Raw genomic sequence first — 19,799 nt, forward strand, 5'->3', positions numbered from 1 at the left:
TGGTGCGCTCTCTCTCTTTTTCTCTGTCTTTTTTAAAGTGTCTAGAGTCTACTTTACTTTTAACATTATCAAACGAAGAGAAATGTCCTCCCCTCATGCTAGTAATGTCTTTGTCCTCCACCATGGCAGAGTTTACAACTCTGATCAGTCTGATCTCCAGCTGTGATTGGCCACCAAAGACGAGAGAAAAAGAGAAAGAGAGCTGAGAACACCAGTGAGAGAGAGAGAGTGCAGCTGTTGTCGAGCGAGCTAGAGAGTGAATGAAGAGAGGGAACGCTGGTAGCGAGAAAGCTGATGAATCAGATCAACAAATCGTTATTTTCCCGATTGTTTCACAGTGGTTACGTTCTAAAGCACAAATAAACACACCCACAGCCCCCCCACACCTCCTCTCAATCCTGCGGCTGTACGCTGCACTGCCTGATTTGGTCTGAATACGGTCTTAGGCCTAGCAGTCTCCATCAGGTTGGGCGAGTTCAAAGTTCCAAAACAATGGGGGTGTGTTGAATACACCCCTGTTGTTTTCACAGGTAATTTGTTAGTCTGTCCCTCCCATCGCAGGAAATAATTATATCCTGGATCCTAATTAATTCTGGAAAAAGCTATTGATGTAGCACTTCTCTCCTTATGAAAATAACACAGCGATTATTCGACCAATGAGAATTTAGTCGGATGAGAGCATATCGACTAACTAATCGACCTGTCGACCAGGAGACTACAGCCCTAATATAGAGAAGTATTGTTTTGGCATCTTATAAGCCTTCAAACTTAAACTGGAAAGAATACTTGGATCATATGCCATCCACACCCTTGCAGACCATCACATTTTTTATCATCAGGACTAAATCAGGAAAAAAATACATACAATTCTCTCCACACAAACAGGGCTGTGTGGCTTTCTTAGAAATAAAGAGAAAAAGAAAAAAACAATACAATTCTGAGAGAAAGAACAACAGCATGACTCCCACATGGAAATCAGTGTGATTCCACCTCATCTTTTAGCATATGCATGTAGAATAGAAACACTTCAGGAAATATTTATGTCTTGTAACACATCCCATATGATGTTCTTTCATATTCTGCTACTTTTCCTAACTCTGCCATCCAGTCTTGAAGAGAAAGCTCCAGGTGTCTTTCACTTCCTGAGAATAATTCATTGTTGCCAACTTGGTCCCGTTCTGTGATGATTGCAGGTCTCCTAAAATACAAAATCCTTGCATTTAAAAGACTTACTATTCATGGAACATAACCAGAATAGAACACAGCGTGGCATTCTGACAAAAAGTTGAGGCCATGTAGATGATTATTACAGTTGTCACCAAGGAAATTAAGTGGGAACTGCATCATGAAGGCAGTCCTGTATGGAGAACACACATGGCTTTAAAAAAATATTTTTTTCAAATATATATTAAAATATATAAATATATAATGTGATAGACAGCTCTTCATCACTCCGCCCCCGATCCTTAATTAAATCTCACCCTCTCGTCTCCCCTGTCCTCTCCTGCCCCCCTCCCCTCCCTCCTCTTCTCTTCTCTTTTCTCCTCTCCTCTCCTCTCCTCCCCTCTCCTTACCTCTCAGGACTTCTCCCTTCAGGTGGAACACTGGTACAAAAGAGAGAATGCTGATCAAAGTAACAGACAGAGAGCCCAGCTTCTTGGCCCACCAGGGAAATGGTTACTCCCCCTGTGACCCCCTTACTCCTGGAGCTCCCTCTGGAGGAGGCACCACCTCACGAACCCGCCGTTCCTCTGGAGGCAACCCACCCTCTGAACCTGATGGCTCCCCTGTTCTCTACACCGACCGCCGTCAGTCTCCCTTCCTGAAGCGGGCAGAGCTGGGCAGCACCGGCACCCAACGCCGCTCCTCAGCTGACTCCCAGCCTCCCTCGCCTCGCTATGCCTATGAGCCCCCACTATACGAGGAGCCGCCGTCGGAGTACCAGCCCCCACCCATCTATGAGGAGCCCCCCACTGACATGCACCTCACTGACTCCTCCTCCTTCTATGGAACTGGCAAGTCACCTGCTCGCAAGTCTTCAGCCCCCCTCTATCACTCCCCCAAGCAGGCCCAGTCCCCCTATGGCCAGCTGGTTCTGACCCGGCAGAAGTGTCCAGAAAAGACCCAGAGTCTGGAATACAGTCCTGTGGGAAAAGAGTATGTCAAGCAGCTGGTGTACGTGGAGCAGTCGTCTTCCAGCCCTCGCTTTAAGACAGCCGACCGTCTGCTGCGTTACGGCACTACAGGGGGCTACGGGGGCTCATATGGAGGCTCCTATACTCTGCAGCACAGCCAGTCCCTGATCAGGGACCCCCGCCTACTGCTGGACTACAGTGGAGAGGGTGGAGAGGGAGGTCAGAGGTTGCTTTATGAGGACTCCATATCCTGGACGTCCAGCCAAACCCACTCCCTCTCCTCCTCCTCCACTGGGGCTTTCTCTCCTGGCGGAAACCGCAAACGCAAGAGCCGCAAGCCGTCCCTCCCCCAGGAGCTGGCTCGCTGCGGGGGGCCAGAGGGGGAGCTGGCAGGTACAGCATCAGAGGCAATGCTGGCCCAGGCCAGGCTGGCATGGGAGGCCCAGCAGGTGATGAAACAGAGGAGCAGCTGGGACTCAGGGCAGGGAGGGGGGGTGGCGCAGGGCAGCGGCTCCAAGGATGGCTACGAGAGTGACGGGGCAGTGCCTCTGCCGTTACCGGGACCAGTGGTGAGGGCATTCAGTGAGGACGAGGCGCTGGCGCAGAGCGATGGGCACCACTGGAAACGCAGCACCTTCGATCGGCTGGGCTTCCCTCAGGCCCTGCTGGAGAAAAGCCTCTCAGTCCAGACCAACCTGGCCTCCCCAGAGCCTTACCTTCACCCCTCACAGGTACAGCTGCATCCACATAACACACTCTGAAAATGTTATTTTTGCTGACCTCAAGTTGTTTAACTTCTTACCTTGCTGCAGTGATGTACAAGGGTTCTCAACTATACGTTGGCTGTGGTTACAGGTGCAACAAAACACACACACACACCACACCCAACAGTGAACCTTTCAACCAGAGAGGGCAGTAAAACACTGTTTTCAGCCTGCTGTTAAGTTACTCTAAAACAATAATAACTACAACAGGGCAATAATTTTAAACACACATCAACATACTGTACCTATTAACAGCCATCAGTTGATTATGAAGTTGTCTCAGGTGTCTCTTTATTGAAAGTACGCTCTTCTTAGCAAACATGTGACATTACATAAAACTCATACATCACATTATACCATATTATGATGTATTAGCATTTACAAACTATTAAAGGGATTTTAGGGATATTAAACACTCATTTGCTGGTTTATGAGGTACACCCAGCTAAACGAATGCAGTCTAATAAAACAGCCCAGCAGTAACATCAAACCATTAGGGCAGGTATCATGATCAGCTTTTGTTTAACTTGTTATCTAAAGCTGTTCATTAAACTTCATGGTCAGTGGAGGGTGTAGTTTCTGCTGTTGTCAAATTGTATTCCTTTATAATTACAGATGTTTCTAATCTTATGTCCACCTCATTTACATCAATGAATGGAAAAACACCTCAGTGTATAACCAATGCAATAATATAATTTAACAGCACAGCAACTACAGTCTCAAAAACAACCGTTAAGATGATTCAACACTTCTATAAAACAGGTTCAAGATAAACTCAACATAAATCCCTTGATGAAGGTGGGATTTATTACAAGGCTGTTGTATTGGACTGCATCAGTTTTTCCTAAGTATACCTAATAAAATGACAACTGATTGTATGTTAAATATCATGGTATTAAGATTATTTGATTAAAATAGTTCAGAACAACTTTTACTCATTTCCCACCAAGAAACAGATGTGTCATTGCACAAGTTTGAGTGGTCAAATGTTTCTGTGGCTCCTTGGTTATTCTATCATAGGAGGCTGATCAACTAGGCAGTTACAGAGCTAAAGTCATACACACACACACACACACACACACACACACACACACACAATAAGAGTGAATGGCCCAGTCAGGCCTGATATCATCCTGTGTCACAGCCATGGATGTTTCATGTAACGCTGCCGTGCCTTAGATTGGCTTACGTAATGGTCACACTGCTGTCTGGTCCACCAAGAGACACTGTCACTGCACCTACAGTAGCACCAACCTCTGAAAATACACACACCTAGAATAGCAAAACAAAAGATGCCCTTGCATTAACTGTGTTATAATACATCATTATCCAGGTCACATCAGACATTTTTCTCTGGATAATGTAGTTCTGTGTGTGGGCAGTGTGAACACACCATGAGATAATACATCCATTACTGGTAATAACTTATTTTTGTGTAAAATGATCCTCATGCCAGAGAGAAGCAATTCACACTTTTTGTCCCATTTTCCTGAAAGTTCATTCTTGACTTTGGAAACAGGAGCTAACAAAACATCTCACCTCAATGTAATCTCATTTAGTAGCTTACATGATCTTCATCAGCAGATGGAGGTTGCTCAGTTACCACATGCAAGATGGTCAAACCTCCATTTCTTTCTTTATCCCACTAAAAATGGACACTGGAACATCTACATTCCCATAGCAAACCGAAAAGCTGAAAGCTGAACCGAAAGCCCCAGAATGGCTTCTCAATGGATGTTGAGGTCTGAAAGTTTTGTCAACTGCCCACATGTCGTTGTTTGTTGAAAAGTAGCATTGCTAACAAATCTGTGCTAATACTGTTGACATCTTGGTGCATTTCCTTTAAAAGTTTCATACTGAAAGCCTCCTGCTGGTTAGCTGGTGGAAAACCTTTAATGTGAAGCAGTGGGAAATGTTCAGTTTGCATCAGTTCACAGTAAAATTAGGCTGATATAGGTTGATATCTGAAAGTACGAACAGCAAAGTACTGAAACTAAATTCCAAACCAGATTTAGTTAGAAGCTACAAGTATTGAGAGCTGAACACAGGGTTCAGTGCAAGGCGCAGCTTGGAGGAGACCAGACTGCAGAACTCACTCAAAGAAGGTGTGCACATTCTAAAAACTAGTGAAAAGGTATTACACTCAAATTTAGGAACTAATAAATTGCATATTATTAATTAACAGTTAGTTTGTTCAGTTTAAGAAATGCCAAATACACAATTTGATGGATTCTATGAATTAATATCTATAAATAACTACCATCTGTAACTCTAAATAGCCATAAACAATAAGCAAATGTTTTTAAAAGGATCTTACTAAGATTTTGCTATCATTTTTTCTTTCATTTATAGTGGTGCAAAGGGAAACAGATAGATGTAGAAATGACAAACTAGTTGTCCTTAGCACATTCAGTGTATTCATTGAGTTCAAAAGTATACCTTGCTTGTTCTCCTGAAAGCTCTAATGGGCCATGGGATTCCTGAAGATGCTGTATTATTCCAAGAGAGAAGCTATAAACTCACAATCTGTGTGTAATATCTTAGCAGTCTGGCAGGTAAAGCAGCACTGGAGATAAAGGATCATTAGATCCTGGTACTTTGGAGGATTAAAATAATTAATGAGGTTATCGCGCTATTGCATTATGCACTGTCTGTACATAAATGCATGCTACACCTCTCTCAAACTGGAAACTGTAACACCCATTTATCATAGACTACATTAATCATATTCAATGTTGTATGGACATTTAAATCTATACATAAATAAACTAAAAAAATTAATTGTAAAGCCAAAGAGAAAAAAAGAAAAAGGTATAAAATATACACTAAAGGTCAAAGTTGCTGATCTGGGAAATGAGCATGACATGATGCTGGATAGGAGTACTGGCGTCTTTTTATTCCTGTTCAAGCTCTGTACATAGTAATAGCATAAGTCATAGTTCAGATAGTTCACCAAAGAAACACTTGAAATGTGTGATATGCTGCTCAGTCCTGGTCTGAGAGCACTGTGACTTAACCTAAAACAAAACAAACCTGTATTTATTCACAAACAGAGGAATGGTCAACTTGTTTAAGTGTCATATGCCAGATATGAAATGAACATAGAAGCGCTGGTTAGTGTGATGTGCCTTTATCTGAGCCCTCGGAGGCCCTGGGGGGATAAGAGGGCTGGGCAGCATTTAGCCAAGAGGAAAATAGGCTGTCTCCCTTGCTGTCTCTCTCTGCTTCCACTCCGTCTTTCTCTTTCTCTTAAAATTCAGCAACACTTCAGTTTGAAGCAGAGAGCTGCTAAGCAGAATGCACCTTTGGTAGAAAAGAAGAAAAGCAGTGGAGAGTGAGAACAGAGAATGAAATGAACAGGGACATAGAAGAGAATTTATTCAGCCACAGAGAAGGACTGAGGATAGCAAAATAGATACCTTGTAACATTACAGACAGCAGTATATCAGTTACATGTCATAAACCACAAGCAAGTCTTTATTCTAAAGAAATCTCAATGACAACAGACAGATGTGAGTGCAGCAGAAACATATCAAGAGAGCAACACTGTATTTGTTAAAGGAATAGTACAACATTTTGATTAATACAGGTTGACTCATTTGCTTTCTTGCCCAAAGTAAGATGAGATCAGTCTCATGTCTGTGTGTTAAACACAGAGCTGAAGTCAGGCCTTTGTTAGCATAACACAGGGCGAACAACTTGCCCCCCCCCCGCCCCCCCTCCAAGTTTGACAAGACTAAGAGTCTATAGCCATGCTCTGTGAGGCTGTACTTAAACACAGTGGTGCTTTGAACTGGCAGTATAACGTGGACATGAGAATGCTAACATGCAGATGCAAAGCAGGCCATTTTATTTTAACGTGTTAGCATGCTATCATTTGCTAAAAAAAAGCAAGGTACACAAAGTACAGCTGAAGCTGATGGGAATGTTATTAGTTTTGCAGGTAATTAGTCATAAACCAAAGTACTGGACACATTCAAACTTCCACCTGATGGTGCCGCTAGATGAAAAGTTTAGAGATCACTAAAATTCTTGAAGTCAGTCTGAGCAGGATATGAATGTCAGTGCCACATTTCTATCCAATAGTGTTTGAGACATTCACAAAAAACACTAATGTGATCATTATGGTGGCACTATAGAAGATCACCAAAGTCAGCAGGCTTCATCCTCCCGGGGACCATCAATGTCTGTACAAAATTCCATGGCAATCTGTGACATAGTTGTTGAGAGCCATGCTAACAGCATGAACATGAAAATTCCACAATACAAAAGTACTGCGCAGAATGAACAGCTTACTGTTCTGTCCATATTTCTAGTTTTGAAGCCTTGCCAGTAGTGGAGATAAAAGCAAACCTTGTTGTGTCTCCAAAAATGATCATTATTTATTATTTTTTGGGCTCTGTTGCTTTACTGAAGAGGGAGATTGGACGTAAGGTTCCACTATCTGCTGTTGTTTGTTCTGAAATCTGAAGCTCTCTGTCCTTTTACTGTTTGATACAGTAAAGCACAACCCTGGGTTAGAGTAAACCCTACACCCTGAGGCTGCTTACCTCCCAGTCACATGGCATCATGATAAGTGATGCACTCTCAATGTCTGGACTGTTTCTGGACCACAGGTGTCTTGCCTTCACTGTGGGGATGTCCTTCTCTGGCTATTGCTGCTATTTGTTATTGCTGGTCATATATCTATTATTATTATTGTTATTGTTATTGTTGTTGTTATTCTGCTTCTCTTTTTTGTGGATTTTCAGTCAGCATCATCAGACCTGTAAACACCATCACACTGAAAATGTTTGAAATGTTTAAATTCATCTTCAATTTGTTTATTACCTATCTTGCGGCAGGGAAGAAGTGACAGAAATGTGATATAAATGTCAATAAATGCATTCACTCAATAAATAACTGTACGCTTTATTGTCCCTACTGGTTTCTGTCCATCTTTGGCTGTTATTCCTGTGAGACAGGTATTAAATTGCATTCTATGTGGTATTAAAAAGTTGAACCATGCAGAAACCCTGTAAATAGTACCACTCACATGCCAAGTGATGGCAGCCTGACTGATCCTATTCTAAACCATAAAAGGTTCTCATAACCATGATGTTAATGTCTTGAATAACTTTCCCTGCATTGTGTTTTTGTTGATCCACAGCTGTTATTTCATAGATTGAGGAATAAATGGTCTCTTTGTTGCACTGAAATAACCTTGTGGATATTGACGTATTAACACGTCAGTATTAATCCCGGTCAGCTCCATCTGAGTAGCAGAGAAACTTTCAACTGTTGTGCAGCAGCAGAGATGAAAGAGAGATGAAAGACATTTTCTGTTTCCTCTCCTCATCATTGTCTGTCTTCCTCTGTCTGTCAGTCGGAGGACCTCGGAGCCTGCGCCCAGTTTGAGACCAGTCGAAATGCCAGGAATATGATGCCAAGCGCCAGCTGTGGCGTTTTCCCAGAATTCACCTTGAGAAAGCCCTCCTCAGAGACCGACATAGAGAACTGGGCGTCGAAGCACTTCAACAAACACACACAGGTACTGATTTCCATGACATCATGCACACCATGATATATCTGATAGCTTTTTCATTAGTGATCCCAGCTGTCTGTCTCTTATCTTAACTTTCATATATAATAATCTCTCTAAAATGTTCTTAAATACTAATGCATAACTGTAAAAGCCATGGTCATGTCATTTCAACTTTTTCTTTCTTTGTTGATATTGAACACTTCAGCTAACTGTATGTCACATGCTACGTCTTAATTAATTCCCACATAGTTCTGTCAGACATAAGAACAGTCAGTTAAACAGCGTTACTCTTAATGACTTGTCTTACATAGTGTTACACCGCTAGTGTGAAATATATTGTTTCAGTGATCAGCTGATCACTAATCAGGTTTAGATTCTCAAAAAAACAGGCATGACATAAGCTTGAAGGCTCATTCTCCATCTTGGAAACAGCAGCTTCACAAAATAGTTCTCAACACAAAGTCCTCAGTTGTCATAGAGATGGTACATATCATATACCATCATCACCATATATGAAATACCATCATCTCCATGACACTGAGGAAGGCCGAGACATGTTGTTGAAGGAAACAAAGTAAGTTAGACCTTGTGAGTTTGAATTTATCTGTAATTTTTAACTGTAACTTTAATTGTTGTTTTAACAACAGTTACACCCATCCGGCCAGAAATGCAGACACAACCACATTTTTCATCTTAACCGACTTAACAGAGCTCACACACACACACACACACACACACACACACACACACACATAAACCCTCTGACAGGACAAAAAAAAAACTACAGTCAGGTCAGTTTGTTTGGGGAATGTCAGAACAAAGCAGTCTAGATGGACAGTGTGTTCAGGGCTGCTATACCTTAATGAATCCCTTCATATTGTCATGGTAAGTGCCGGCTTATTTCTCCAAAGGTTAGTCTTTCTTGCTTCTGTTCAGCTTTGCTTTCTACATCTACTGCTAAAACATTTTGAGAGGTGATGAATTCTAAATAATCTAAATAATTCTAAATAATAAGTGAACTCTTCATCTTTCACTACTCTCAAACATTTCTATACCTTTAGCCACTTCCAGAACATGCATAAATGCATACCCGTTTCTGTAATACATTTAATATTAGTATAACTATAGAAGAATTATAAATTGAATCTCCTTATTAGTATTACAGCTCTGAATGGTGATTTTGCTGTTTCATTGTTTGGTGTGTTTGAAATTAGGGATGTGCAGAGAGCCCAGTATTTGTATTTGTGTCTGTATTTGTTGAGGCAGCAAAATTATTTGTATTTGTATTCGAATAAAAGTGGAAAGAGTCTTAAAAATCCTGTTTTTGTTTTCATGACACTTTTAATTTTAGAAAATTAAAGTGTTACAATAAGTGTTCATGAATAAACTACCTTACAAAGGAGGTCCCCACATCAGGTTCTTGAACTGGAGTTTCCCAGATCATAGACAACTGTGCTGACTACTGAGCTAAAACGTTACTCATCACTTCATTGCAGACAGACCTCTACCTATTTATACACCCATAACACAGCAGACTGTGTAATGTGTAGGGAGGAACTTCAAAGGCAATTATTGCTTTGCACTTTTCATCTATTGCCTATTTTTTATACCCTAATTTTGTGGAAAGGAGAAGGGGAACAACAGGTTTGGAGAGTCCCTTGGGAGCACTTTGTGTGTGTCAGTAGCTCAGCTTTATCTCTGGGGAACACCTCTAACAAATCATTTTTTAAATATTTGTATGAAACAAATATTCGTATAAAATCCACTATTTGTGCTTTGCCGAATAATGTATTTGTATTTGGGCACACCTCTATTTGAAATATTTGAAAGCTTGAAAATAAAATATTCCCCCCCAAATGTTTTTCCCACTGTGGATCTGTCTTCTTCTGTATAAAGTCCTATACTGATCTGCCATTGTCGTCTATGATCTGTGATTTTAATCTTCATCAGGGCAAAGTTTTTGCTTTCCTTTGTTTCTTTCAGCAGTGTCTTGTCACACTTACAAAGCAAATTTTCACGTACAACAACATTTGGGGTTAAAACATTAGTTGAAGGGTGCAGTATAGTTGGTGAGGAGTGCTCTCTGTAGTTCTGTTAGTCTTTGACAGAATATGGATTTGAATTGCTGTAATACATCTTTTCAGCCTCCTGTACAGTAGAATTGATCTCTCCATCTCTTCTTTTTGTGTTGTCTCAGGGTCTGTTTAGAAGAAAGGTCTCCATTGCCAACATGCTGGCGTGGAGCAGTGAGCCCATCAAGAAGCCTATGATCGTGACCTCAGATCGCTCTGTAAAGAAGGAGGCAGTTGACATCTTTAAGCTCATCCAGACCTACATGGGAGACCGTCGCTCCAAGGTCGACCCCCTCTGTGTGGCTCTGGAGGTCTGTAAATAACCACCGCTGTTTCCCCAGCTTAAACTCATTCACCCATGCACACAAGGCTGTACTCTCACTATCTAACGTATGCCTCCATAGTGATTTCTTTGCCTTCATGTCCTTGCTGTGAACCTGGGACATCATTTTCAGGCATAGTTACAGTAGGACTCCAAGCCGAGATGAATCCTGATATGGAATGTGTATAGAAGTTTGTAGCAGTACTGCAGATGACTCTCCTCTCTGCAGTACTGCTGCTGTGTGCACGGGACTTCATGCTGTGAGCTGTGTGTCCTTGCTCACAGTGTGACTGCAGGAGTACGGACTTTTAAAACACCTGGGCATTTTCAGGCTTCCAAAAAAATCCTTTTCTAGGGGCAGCTGCTTGAATATAAGACAAAGTGGAAAAAATATTAAACTCATTTTTGATGAAAGATTTTGATGGAACATCAGTATGTGACAGCAGACAGACAAAGTTGGTGCCTGGCTGCTGATCATCTAACAAGATAAAGATGCAGATATTTTATAAATATGCAGATATTTTATAAAGATGCAGCCTTTGTTCTGTAAAAGGAGGATGAATGACAGAATCATGGATCCAAATGAATGCTAATGCTGCCCTGTTTCTGCTGAATATTGAAGTAAGCAAATGTTTGCCAACATGACAAATTTAAACCTGCATTAATAGATTTTCGACTTCGGGGTAGCGCCATTGTTCGAATTATGGGGGATCTGGGATGGGTGAAGGGAATCTTGTGGTGACGCAATGAATGATACAAAAAATACATCAAATATATTTAAAATATAGATTGTCATGTATTTGGTGTCAGGTCAACAATTCTCAGTATCCGGTCCATGCAGTGTTGCTACTGGAGCACACCTGACCGTGCATTCAGCATTCATTCAGCTGTAGTCCTCAGTTGAGCTGGCTCTCTGTCTCTCTGTCAGGTGGTGGTGCGTGGTTGGAGCAACCAGGGTTTGCGTGATGAGCTCTACATCCAGCTATGTCGTCAAACCACCGAGAACTTCCGCTACGACAGCCTGGAGCGAGGCTGGGAGCTCATGGCTATCTGCCTGGCCTTCTTCCCCCCGACACCCCGCTTCCACACCTACCTGGAGGGCTACATCTACCGACACATGGACCCCCTCAACGACACCAAGGGTGAGGGGGCAACACACCCACTCCACAATCACTGCCAGTTATACAGCACTGTTTTCATCATGTATTACAGGAATTACATATACATACACACCTGTGGTTCCTTGCTCCAAGCTCTTCCTGAAGCCTCCTCTGTCCTTGTCTCCTCTGAGATGCATTTAAGGCATTAGAACATCGGTTTCTGCATCAGAGCTGGAGGACAGAGAAGCAAGGACGGGAGGAAGCATGACATTATTCTCATGGTCACACGATCTCAATGCAGATCTAGTAACTTTTCCTGTTAAAGGACAGGTTCACAGTTTTTCAAGTGTATCTTAAAACAACAGTCAGGTGTCCATATGAACAGTGAAAGAGGTTTTCCTCACTCTAATCATTCCTCCTGTTCATACTGGATATTAAAAGATCCCCTTCAAAGTGATGGGGCACAAAATCCACAGTGTGTCCACACAGTACTTTTGTGCAAAAATATATTTCAAAGTTGATGTGAAGCTTATATGAGTCTTCATCAGTCTGAGTTAGTCATATCAAGTGGATATCTGACACATTTACAGTCTTTTTAGCATCAAATTCCCTCTTTGTGTTTCCTCAGATCATCAATACGATCACACAGATGTAGCATTTTGAAGATATTAATAAGGGAAAAGATGGTTGAGGTTTTTTATAATGGGCATATTGATCTAAAGCACAGTGAGGATCAATACCCCCCAACTGCAGGATGAAATGTCAGACAAGAGGGAAACTGTTACAGATCAAAAATCCAGCAAATATCTTCAGACCAGTTACTGCTCTTCTTCTAAGCAGAAAATCAATAAACTGCATTAAACCCAAACCCCATGTAGAATATCAGGTGTTGTAGAAAGCTCTGTAATGACAAACATGGAGGCCAACATGTTGGCTATAACTACAACTTCCCACAACCATTATCCATAAGCAGGAGATACAGTGAGAGACATTCCCATAAAGATGCATTTTAAAGGTGTTCCTGCTCTGTGCCAGACAGAATAGAGCTGTGCTGGTGCTCTGCTTCCCCCTGCAGGTAAACAGGATCAACACATTACTCTGGTCATCTCCCACAGGTGGCTCAGTGCTGATGAAGGACAAATGTTTATAGTCTGTCCTTGATGAATATTAAAAATATTAAACTGCTATTTTTTTCTGAAATCTTAACTCAAAGTCCACTCACTGTAGTAGCAGATTCTAAAAGGTTGACACTTGAGCCACTTCTGTTTGCTCATGCAGACTGTGAGATGTGGTTGAAAGCTCTGGAAAAAGCTAGTAAGTTGGCCTTGAGCTAGGATTATTTTATCAGTACTGTTCCCCTGTTCCCCTAGTACTGTTATTTTCATGATGAGGATAAAGCAGAAGCTTGCAGAGGATGTTAGAGGTGATTTTTGCAAATAATTGAATAAATATATGCCTGGAATGACTACTTTTGTGACACTTTTAAAGGGATATTACAATGTATTTATTTAACACAAACCCATGACTGAGGCTGGTTTAAACACTGCTACAATTTACATATCATATCATAATACTGAGACGTGGAAGACATGCATTTAAGCCACAATTCTAAAAAGCGACACACAAGCTTTACCTGTTGAGCAAACATAACACATAGAATAGGAAGAAAGGAGATATGTATATTATGTACATTAGGCATTACTTGAAAGTCTGACATTAATAACACAAACACAATGACAACATCATTGCTGACTGTAGTTAATGCAGATCAATGTGACACTAAAGCACTTGAAGCTCTATGTTGTACATATGTAGTAATTACCATCTAATGTCAAACTCTGATAAAGTAAGTCAGAAGTGTTTGCATGTTACCATGACTTCAAACCAGAGTGGTGTAACCTGAAGGGGAAGCCAAGCATAGAAAAATAAACTGCTGCTGGTCTGGCTACTTTACTCAGACTTCACTCTCAGGTTTAGTCACAAGAGATATGTTTCCATGGTAACAGTCTAAACGTGTAAAGCTATTCATATTGTCCAGAAAATCAGGCTGATTTCAGTCTGTATCATCAGGTAATCTGGTTTTATGGATTAAAAGCCCTGTGAGTCCTCCTCTCTGTAACACTGCAGGCTGCTTCACCTCTGTCTGCTCTTTTTAACTCATTCTAATTTCCTGAGCTAAATGTGCATGCTGTATATGTCTTCTTTTCTGTCTCATTCTAGGAGTGGCCATCAGCAGCTATGCCAAATACTGCTACAGGAAACTGACTAAAGCTGCTCTGACTGGAGCCAAGAAGGTAAGAAGCTCTGTCTCTGTCTGTCTTCATGTTGTCAGTTCTGCTAAGATCAAACATTCAAACAATTGTTTTATTTTAAAGAAGATATGTGGGGCGCAATGTCCACAGACCTTTGTTGTTGCATGTTATAGCCCTGTCTCTCCCCTGTGTCCTGTCTCTCTACACATTTACTGATTAAATAAAGGCAACAAATGCCACAGTAAAATCTACCAAAAAAAAAAGATGTGCTCATGTGTCCAGACATATGTCTTTAGTTGTTGGGGATATGATATTGTATCCAAGAAGACACTACAAACACGGCTGCAAATGAATGAGTGAGTCAGAGCTCAGGCAGGTCTGTGCTGTGTCTGTTCCTCTGATAGAGATACTCAGTGACACCTTGCATTCAGTTTCTATGAGGAGCAGTAAATCTTTTGTACTAAGTGTGATGAAAGAACATGACAGGGAGTCACATTCAAGTGAAGTCTAGAAAATAGGTTGCTAAATTGGATTGGTGAAATTCAGAGAATAAACAATCAGACCTCTGTGTTCTCAGGTCATGTCCTGTTAGTCACATGAGCCAATTTGCCTAAAATACAGCATACAGTATCCTTGGTAGGCCAGATGTTCCAAGTCTGAGTATTTCATCTTGAGTTTGCCTCAATTTCAGATTTTTTTTATCCGAATTTGAACTGATTTCCTGTCTGAATTTATGAACCCTAAAAAATACTTGACAGCAAGTATTTTGAAATGATACCATTTGAACTGACCAACTGGAATTTTTACAGAGGGGAATTCAAACTGTAAAATGCAGATAGTCTGTTTCCAATTATATTTCATTGCTATATATACAGTTCTATTTCAAATGTAATAAACTGTTGTTCATATACTCTGTAGTGTCTGTGTGTGTGTGTGTGATGCTGTATGTTGACTACATGTGTGTTTTTGGTGTGTGAGTGTGTTGGCAGGCAGGCAGCAGCTTGGCTCGGAGCCTGTGAAGCATGTAGTGCCAGACTCTCAGCAGGCCACTAACACAGATCATTTGTCACTTTTCGGACTCCACAGCACGGCCCGGTGTTTGACCGCTGTTAACCTGCTAATCTCTGACAGCTCTTTAATGAGCTGTGTGTCTGTGGATGCAGGAATGTTTGTCTCAGTGACATCTGAATACTACTTCTTACTGCTTTCTCAACCACATCCTTCAAGTATTCAAGCTGCCCCTCATCTGCACTGCTGCACTAAACATGACATGTGTCTCCAGGGTCTGCAGAAGCCCTGTCTGGAGGAGATCAACCATGCCAGGAACGCCATCTTCAGTCCCTCCATGTTCGGCTCGTCCCTGGAGGAGGTGATGGCGCTCCAGAAGGAGCGATATCCAGACCACCAGCTGCCCTGGGTGCAGACTCGCCTCTCTGAAGAGGTTCTGGGTCTCAATGGAGACCAGACAGAGGGCATCTTCAGGTGAGAGAGGAGGGAGCAGAGGGGCTTGTGACAGTGTGTTGTTTTTAGCCACACCAGCAGGCTTTAGCAGTGGCCATGTTGCTGAAGAGTGAAATGTATTTTCAAAAATTTATAATTTTACACTTAATTTACAACATTTAACAACATTACTAAGGGACGCAAAATGTGCAGTTACATGAACAATACCACACACACAATAAAGTCTCTGGTGGCTGGTCAGTGTTGTGTTACCTGGAATCCCACAATGAAAAAAAAATCTGCATCACAAAAGCAGAAAACTGAAGTTTCAAGTTATAATCCATAAGATTTTTATTCTATCAAATCTTTTTGATACTACTGTATATAAGTTCAGCATTTTTTAGCCATTTAATGTATTTGCATTTTGTAATTATGTCTCTATAGTATATAGTAGTCTACATTGTAACTGGCAGGGCTGGAGTGGGAATAACATTTGACTAGGACTGGAGACACACCAGCACACACAGCCCACACCACAGTACACAGAGATTAACTATGAAACTCTAGAAACACCATTACAATGTTCTATCATTATATTTATATAATTTTGTAATGTTATAATTATTATTAACAGTTAGTCAGATCAGATTCTGTGGTGATTTCATAACTGTTTGTGAAGAAAAACTGTATCAGAAACACTTTTTATATTAAAGTGAACAACTATGACAGCTACTGTCTTAAAAATGACTTTATAACTGAGTCAACACACTAAAAACTCAACTAATTAGTAAGATAGCTGGTATTTACTGCTGTTCAGTTTACATTGTATCCACTCGCTACAAGTTAGTGTGGCAGAGTGTGAGATTAGAATTCAAAGTGGACAGTGCAGCTGTAAATACACCAGCACACTGAAGATGCTTCCACAGAAATGGTGAGTGGCCCAGTCTGCTCAGCTGAGCCAGTCACCTGAGCACACTGGCCCTCTTGCTTTCTCTCTTCCTCCTTTCAAAGGTCTCTCTCTCTCTTTATTGTTGTCTTTTTTTTACCCATTGTGCCATCAGCACAATCTGTATAGTGGCCCACTGGGAAATGTCCCGGTTGTCCTGACGGCCAGTCAGTCATCAGTAACTGGCATTGTCTACCCACAGACAAGGGATTCACAGCAAACAATGTATGTGCATGCTGACATGATGAGAGAGGAAGTGAACTTATTGTTGAAATGATTTGATTGTCTTCTTTATTAAAGCAATGTGACACAATGAATCGTCAGCCCTCAGTTTGTTTGGGTGTACTTTAAACCAACCAAAACTCTAATCAGCCACTTTAGGAACATTTGTTCTAGCTTAGCAAATAATCAGTTGAGCAGGTTACATGTTTTCCTGTTAGACTCAAACCCCCTCCAAGTAGACAGTGGTCCAGCTGATTGTATACAGTTAAAGATCAACCATGCAGAAATCAGGTGATGAAAAGATGCAAAGACAGAAGAGGAGAATGAGACCAGAGTGTAACCAGCCTGTGACCTTTGACCTCCAGGGTACCGGGGGACATAGATGAAGTCAATGCCCTCAAGCTGCAAGTGGATCAATGGAAAATCCCCACAGGGCTGGAAGACCCACACATCCCAGGTAAACACACACATACATACACACACACACACTGTTGCAGAGTGCTGCTGCTGAGATCACTGCTGGTCTCCTGTGGACCTGGTTCTGCTTCCTCACTGCTGTCACCAGGAGGAGGTTGGTGTCATGGGAATATCAGGAATTTTCACAAAAACAGTACAGTATAAAGTTGCCTCACTTAGGTCTCTATGACAGCCAGATGACACTCCATGTGGAGGTCTGACATGTTATAGATGCAGAGTCTTAAAAGAGTTCTTGAAGAAATTTTCCAGGATGCAAAGTATGATTGAAAAAGGCCAAAAAATGAGACTGAAAATTCTTGACCTTGGAAACAGCAGTTGACAAATCTTTATGATTTAAGATCTTAAGTTCCTCAAAGTGTTGAAAAATTGATGCAAAAACATCTGCTCCATCCGCTCCATCTGCTGAAGATCGTGTGATTCAACCCAAAACTCCACAACAGCCACTAAAAGATTCTTGTCAAGCGTGTTGTGGTTAGACTGTTCATCAAGGCCAAACCTTTCTGTCACTGCTGGCTTTGAAGAGTATTTCTTTGCAAAGAACTGATTAAAAAACAAATCAGTCAGAGTTTCTTAGATTAATTACATACATGCATTTGATGGAGCAACATAAGGCACAACAACATGGATGTATCAGCCTGAATGATAACAGCCCGTGCAGAATTATCTCTATCATCTGATTATGAAATGTTTTATTTCAAACTCTGAAGCTAGTCTTTCTCTGTGTGTCCCCAGCGTCTCTGCTGAAGTTCTGGTACAGGGAGCTGGAGGAGCCACTCATCCCTCATGAGTTTTATGAGGAGTGTATCAATCACTATGACAACCCAGAGGCAGCTGTCAACGTGGTGCTGGGCCTGCCGCACATCAACAAACTGGTGCTCTGCTACCTCATCCGCTTCCTACAGGTAACACACACACACACACACACGTCTTACCAGGGCCTATACTAAAGCAAATTGAACTGTGAAGCCAGGTCATACCCCTATACTGACATAGTTATTAGCATCATACTGGCTGACTATGACCACTGTTAGTGACACTGTAACAAGGCTCTGGTTGCAATAGCAACATGTGACACTTGATACTTTTCCCAATGAAAAAGGGCTGATACTGGAGCTGACAGGCAAGCAACAGTGACCAAGGTGGACTGTAATAGGCTAAGACTCCTGTCTGTAAAACAAACATGGTCACAAACATAATTCTGTTAAATTTTTTTGTTTTTTTTTAAATGAAATGCCACTGAGACACACAGTAGCAGAAGTGTATGTAATGTGTATGTATGGCCATTAGAGGAATTACAGTTTAAGGCATTTAAAGGGTGGCTTCACCAAATTACAAAACAAAACAAAAATACTTCTCTCACCTGCAGCAGGAGTGATAAAAAAAAATCTAAACTGATATGGACTTTGTCACTTCTCATCTGAGTATGAGTTAGTGAGCATATTTCCTTTAAGTGTCGGTTCGGCCAAACTCTGAAAAATATTTTTCTCACTTCTTCTAGTAGTATCTGTCTAGCCAGAGAGTTTTGGTTTTGTTTGTGCAGGTTTCGAGATATCTGTCTCTGAGTTCTCTGCATCCACACAAATACAAGCTGAATGTAATTTAGTTTGTGCTGCTCTGAAAGACTAAAAGTAGACAGTCTGTGGATTATCCAGAGAAACGTGCTGCGTCTGTACACACTATATATATTCCATACACACTATATACTATATTCAATACACACTATATACTATATTCTATACACACTATATATATATATATTCTATACACACTATATACTATATTCTATACACACTATATACTATATTCTATACACACTATATGTATATTCTATACACACTATATACTATATTCTATACACACTATATACTATATTCTATACACACTATATGTATATTCTATACACACTATATACTATATTCTAAACACACTATATACTATATTCTATACACACTATATATATTCTATACACACTATATACTATATTCTTTACACACTATATATATTCTATACACACTATATACTATATTCTTTACACACTATATATATTCTATACACACTATATACTATATTCTATACACACTATATATATTCTATACACACTATATACTATATTCTATACACACTATATATATTCTATACACACTATATACTGTATTCTATAACACTATATATACACTATTTTCTAAATGCATATTTTCAATGCTGTGAGTGGTACAAACAGAATTCCATTCATCTCTATTATATTGGAGTGAATGTATAAATCTCAGCATTTACATGCACTGTAGTAAGCTGGTTATTGGTTATGGTATCTGTGTATACATGCAGCAGATCAGTGATGACATTTCTCCTCTATTCCAGTAAGGGTCCATTACATGATGATATTTCAGTACAGAACCTCCAGAACTCTGTACATGAACAGCATTTCTGTATTAACAGGAGTAGAATTACTTTATCAAGCTGAGCTCCAATATCCCACAACAACCTTGCTACAAGCTCACAACTAGTGGGTGGCTGAAAGATGACAGGTGACAGGTGAGATGATGTG

The 19,799-nt window shown here is 40.8% G+C and overlaps 1 protein-coding gene across 3 annotated transcripts in view; it reads left to right on the forward strand.

Annotated features, from left to right (window-relative positions):
- Positions 1 to 19,799, forward strand: part of arhgap39 (Rho GTPase activating protein 39) — a 108,328-nt gene that overhangs the window by 82,734 nt on the left and 5,795 nt on the right. For all 3 annotated transcript variants that reach the window (XM_042417322.1, XM_042417324.1, XM_042417323.1), the window contains 8 exons: positions 1,582 to 2,866; positions 8,265 to 8,429; positions 10,621 to 10,806; positions 11,746 to 11,959; positions 14,138 to 14,211; positions 15,452 to 15,651; positions 17,143 to 17,234; positions 17,987 to 18,156. In XM_042417322.1, coding sequence (XP_042273256.1) covers positions 1,582 to 2,866; positions 8,265 to 8,429; positions 10,621 to 10,806; positions 11,746 to 11,959; positions 14,138 to 14,211; positions 15,452 to 15,651; positions 17,143 to 17,234; positions 17,987 to 18,156 — 2,386 coding nt within the window. The remainder of the gene's footprint in view (positions 1 to 1,581; positions 2,867 to 8,264; positions 8,430 to 10,620; positions 10,807 to 11,745; positions 11,960 to 14,137; positions 14,212 to 15,451; positions 15,652 to 17,142; positions 17,235 to 17,986; positions 18,157 to 19,799) is intronic.

The sequence above is a fragment of the Thunnus maccoyii genome, chromosome 7 (genome assembly GCF_910596095.1).
Source record: "Thunnus maccoyii chromosome 7, fThuMac1.1, whole genome shotgun sequence".
NCBI lineage: Eukaryota > Metazoa > Chordata > Actinopteri > Scombriformes > Scombridae > Thunnus > Thunnus maccoyii.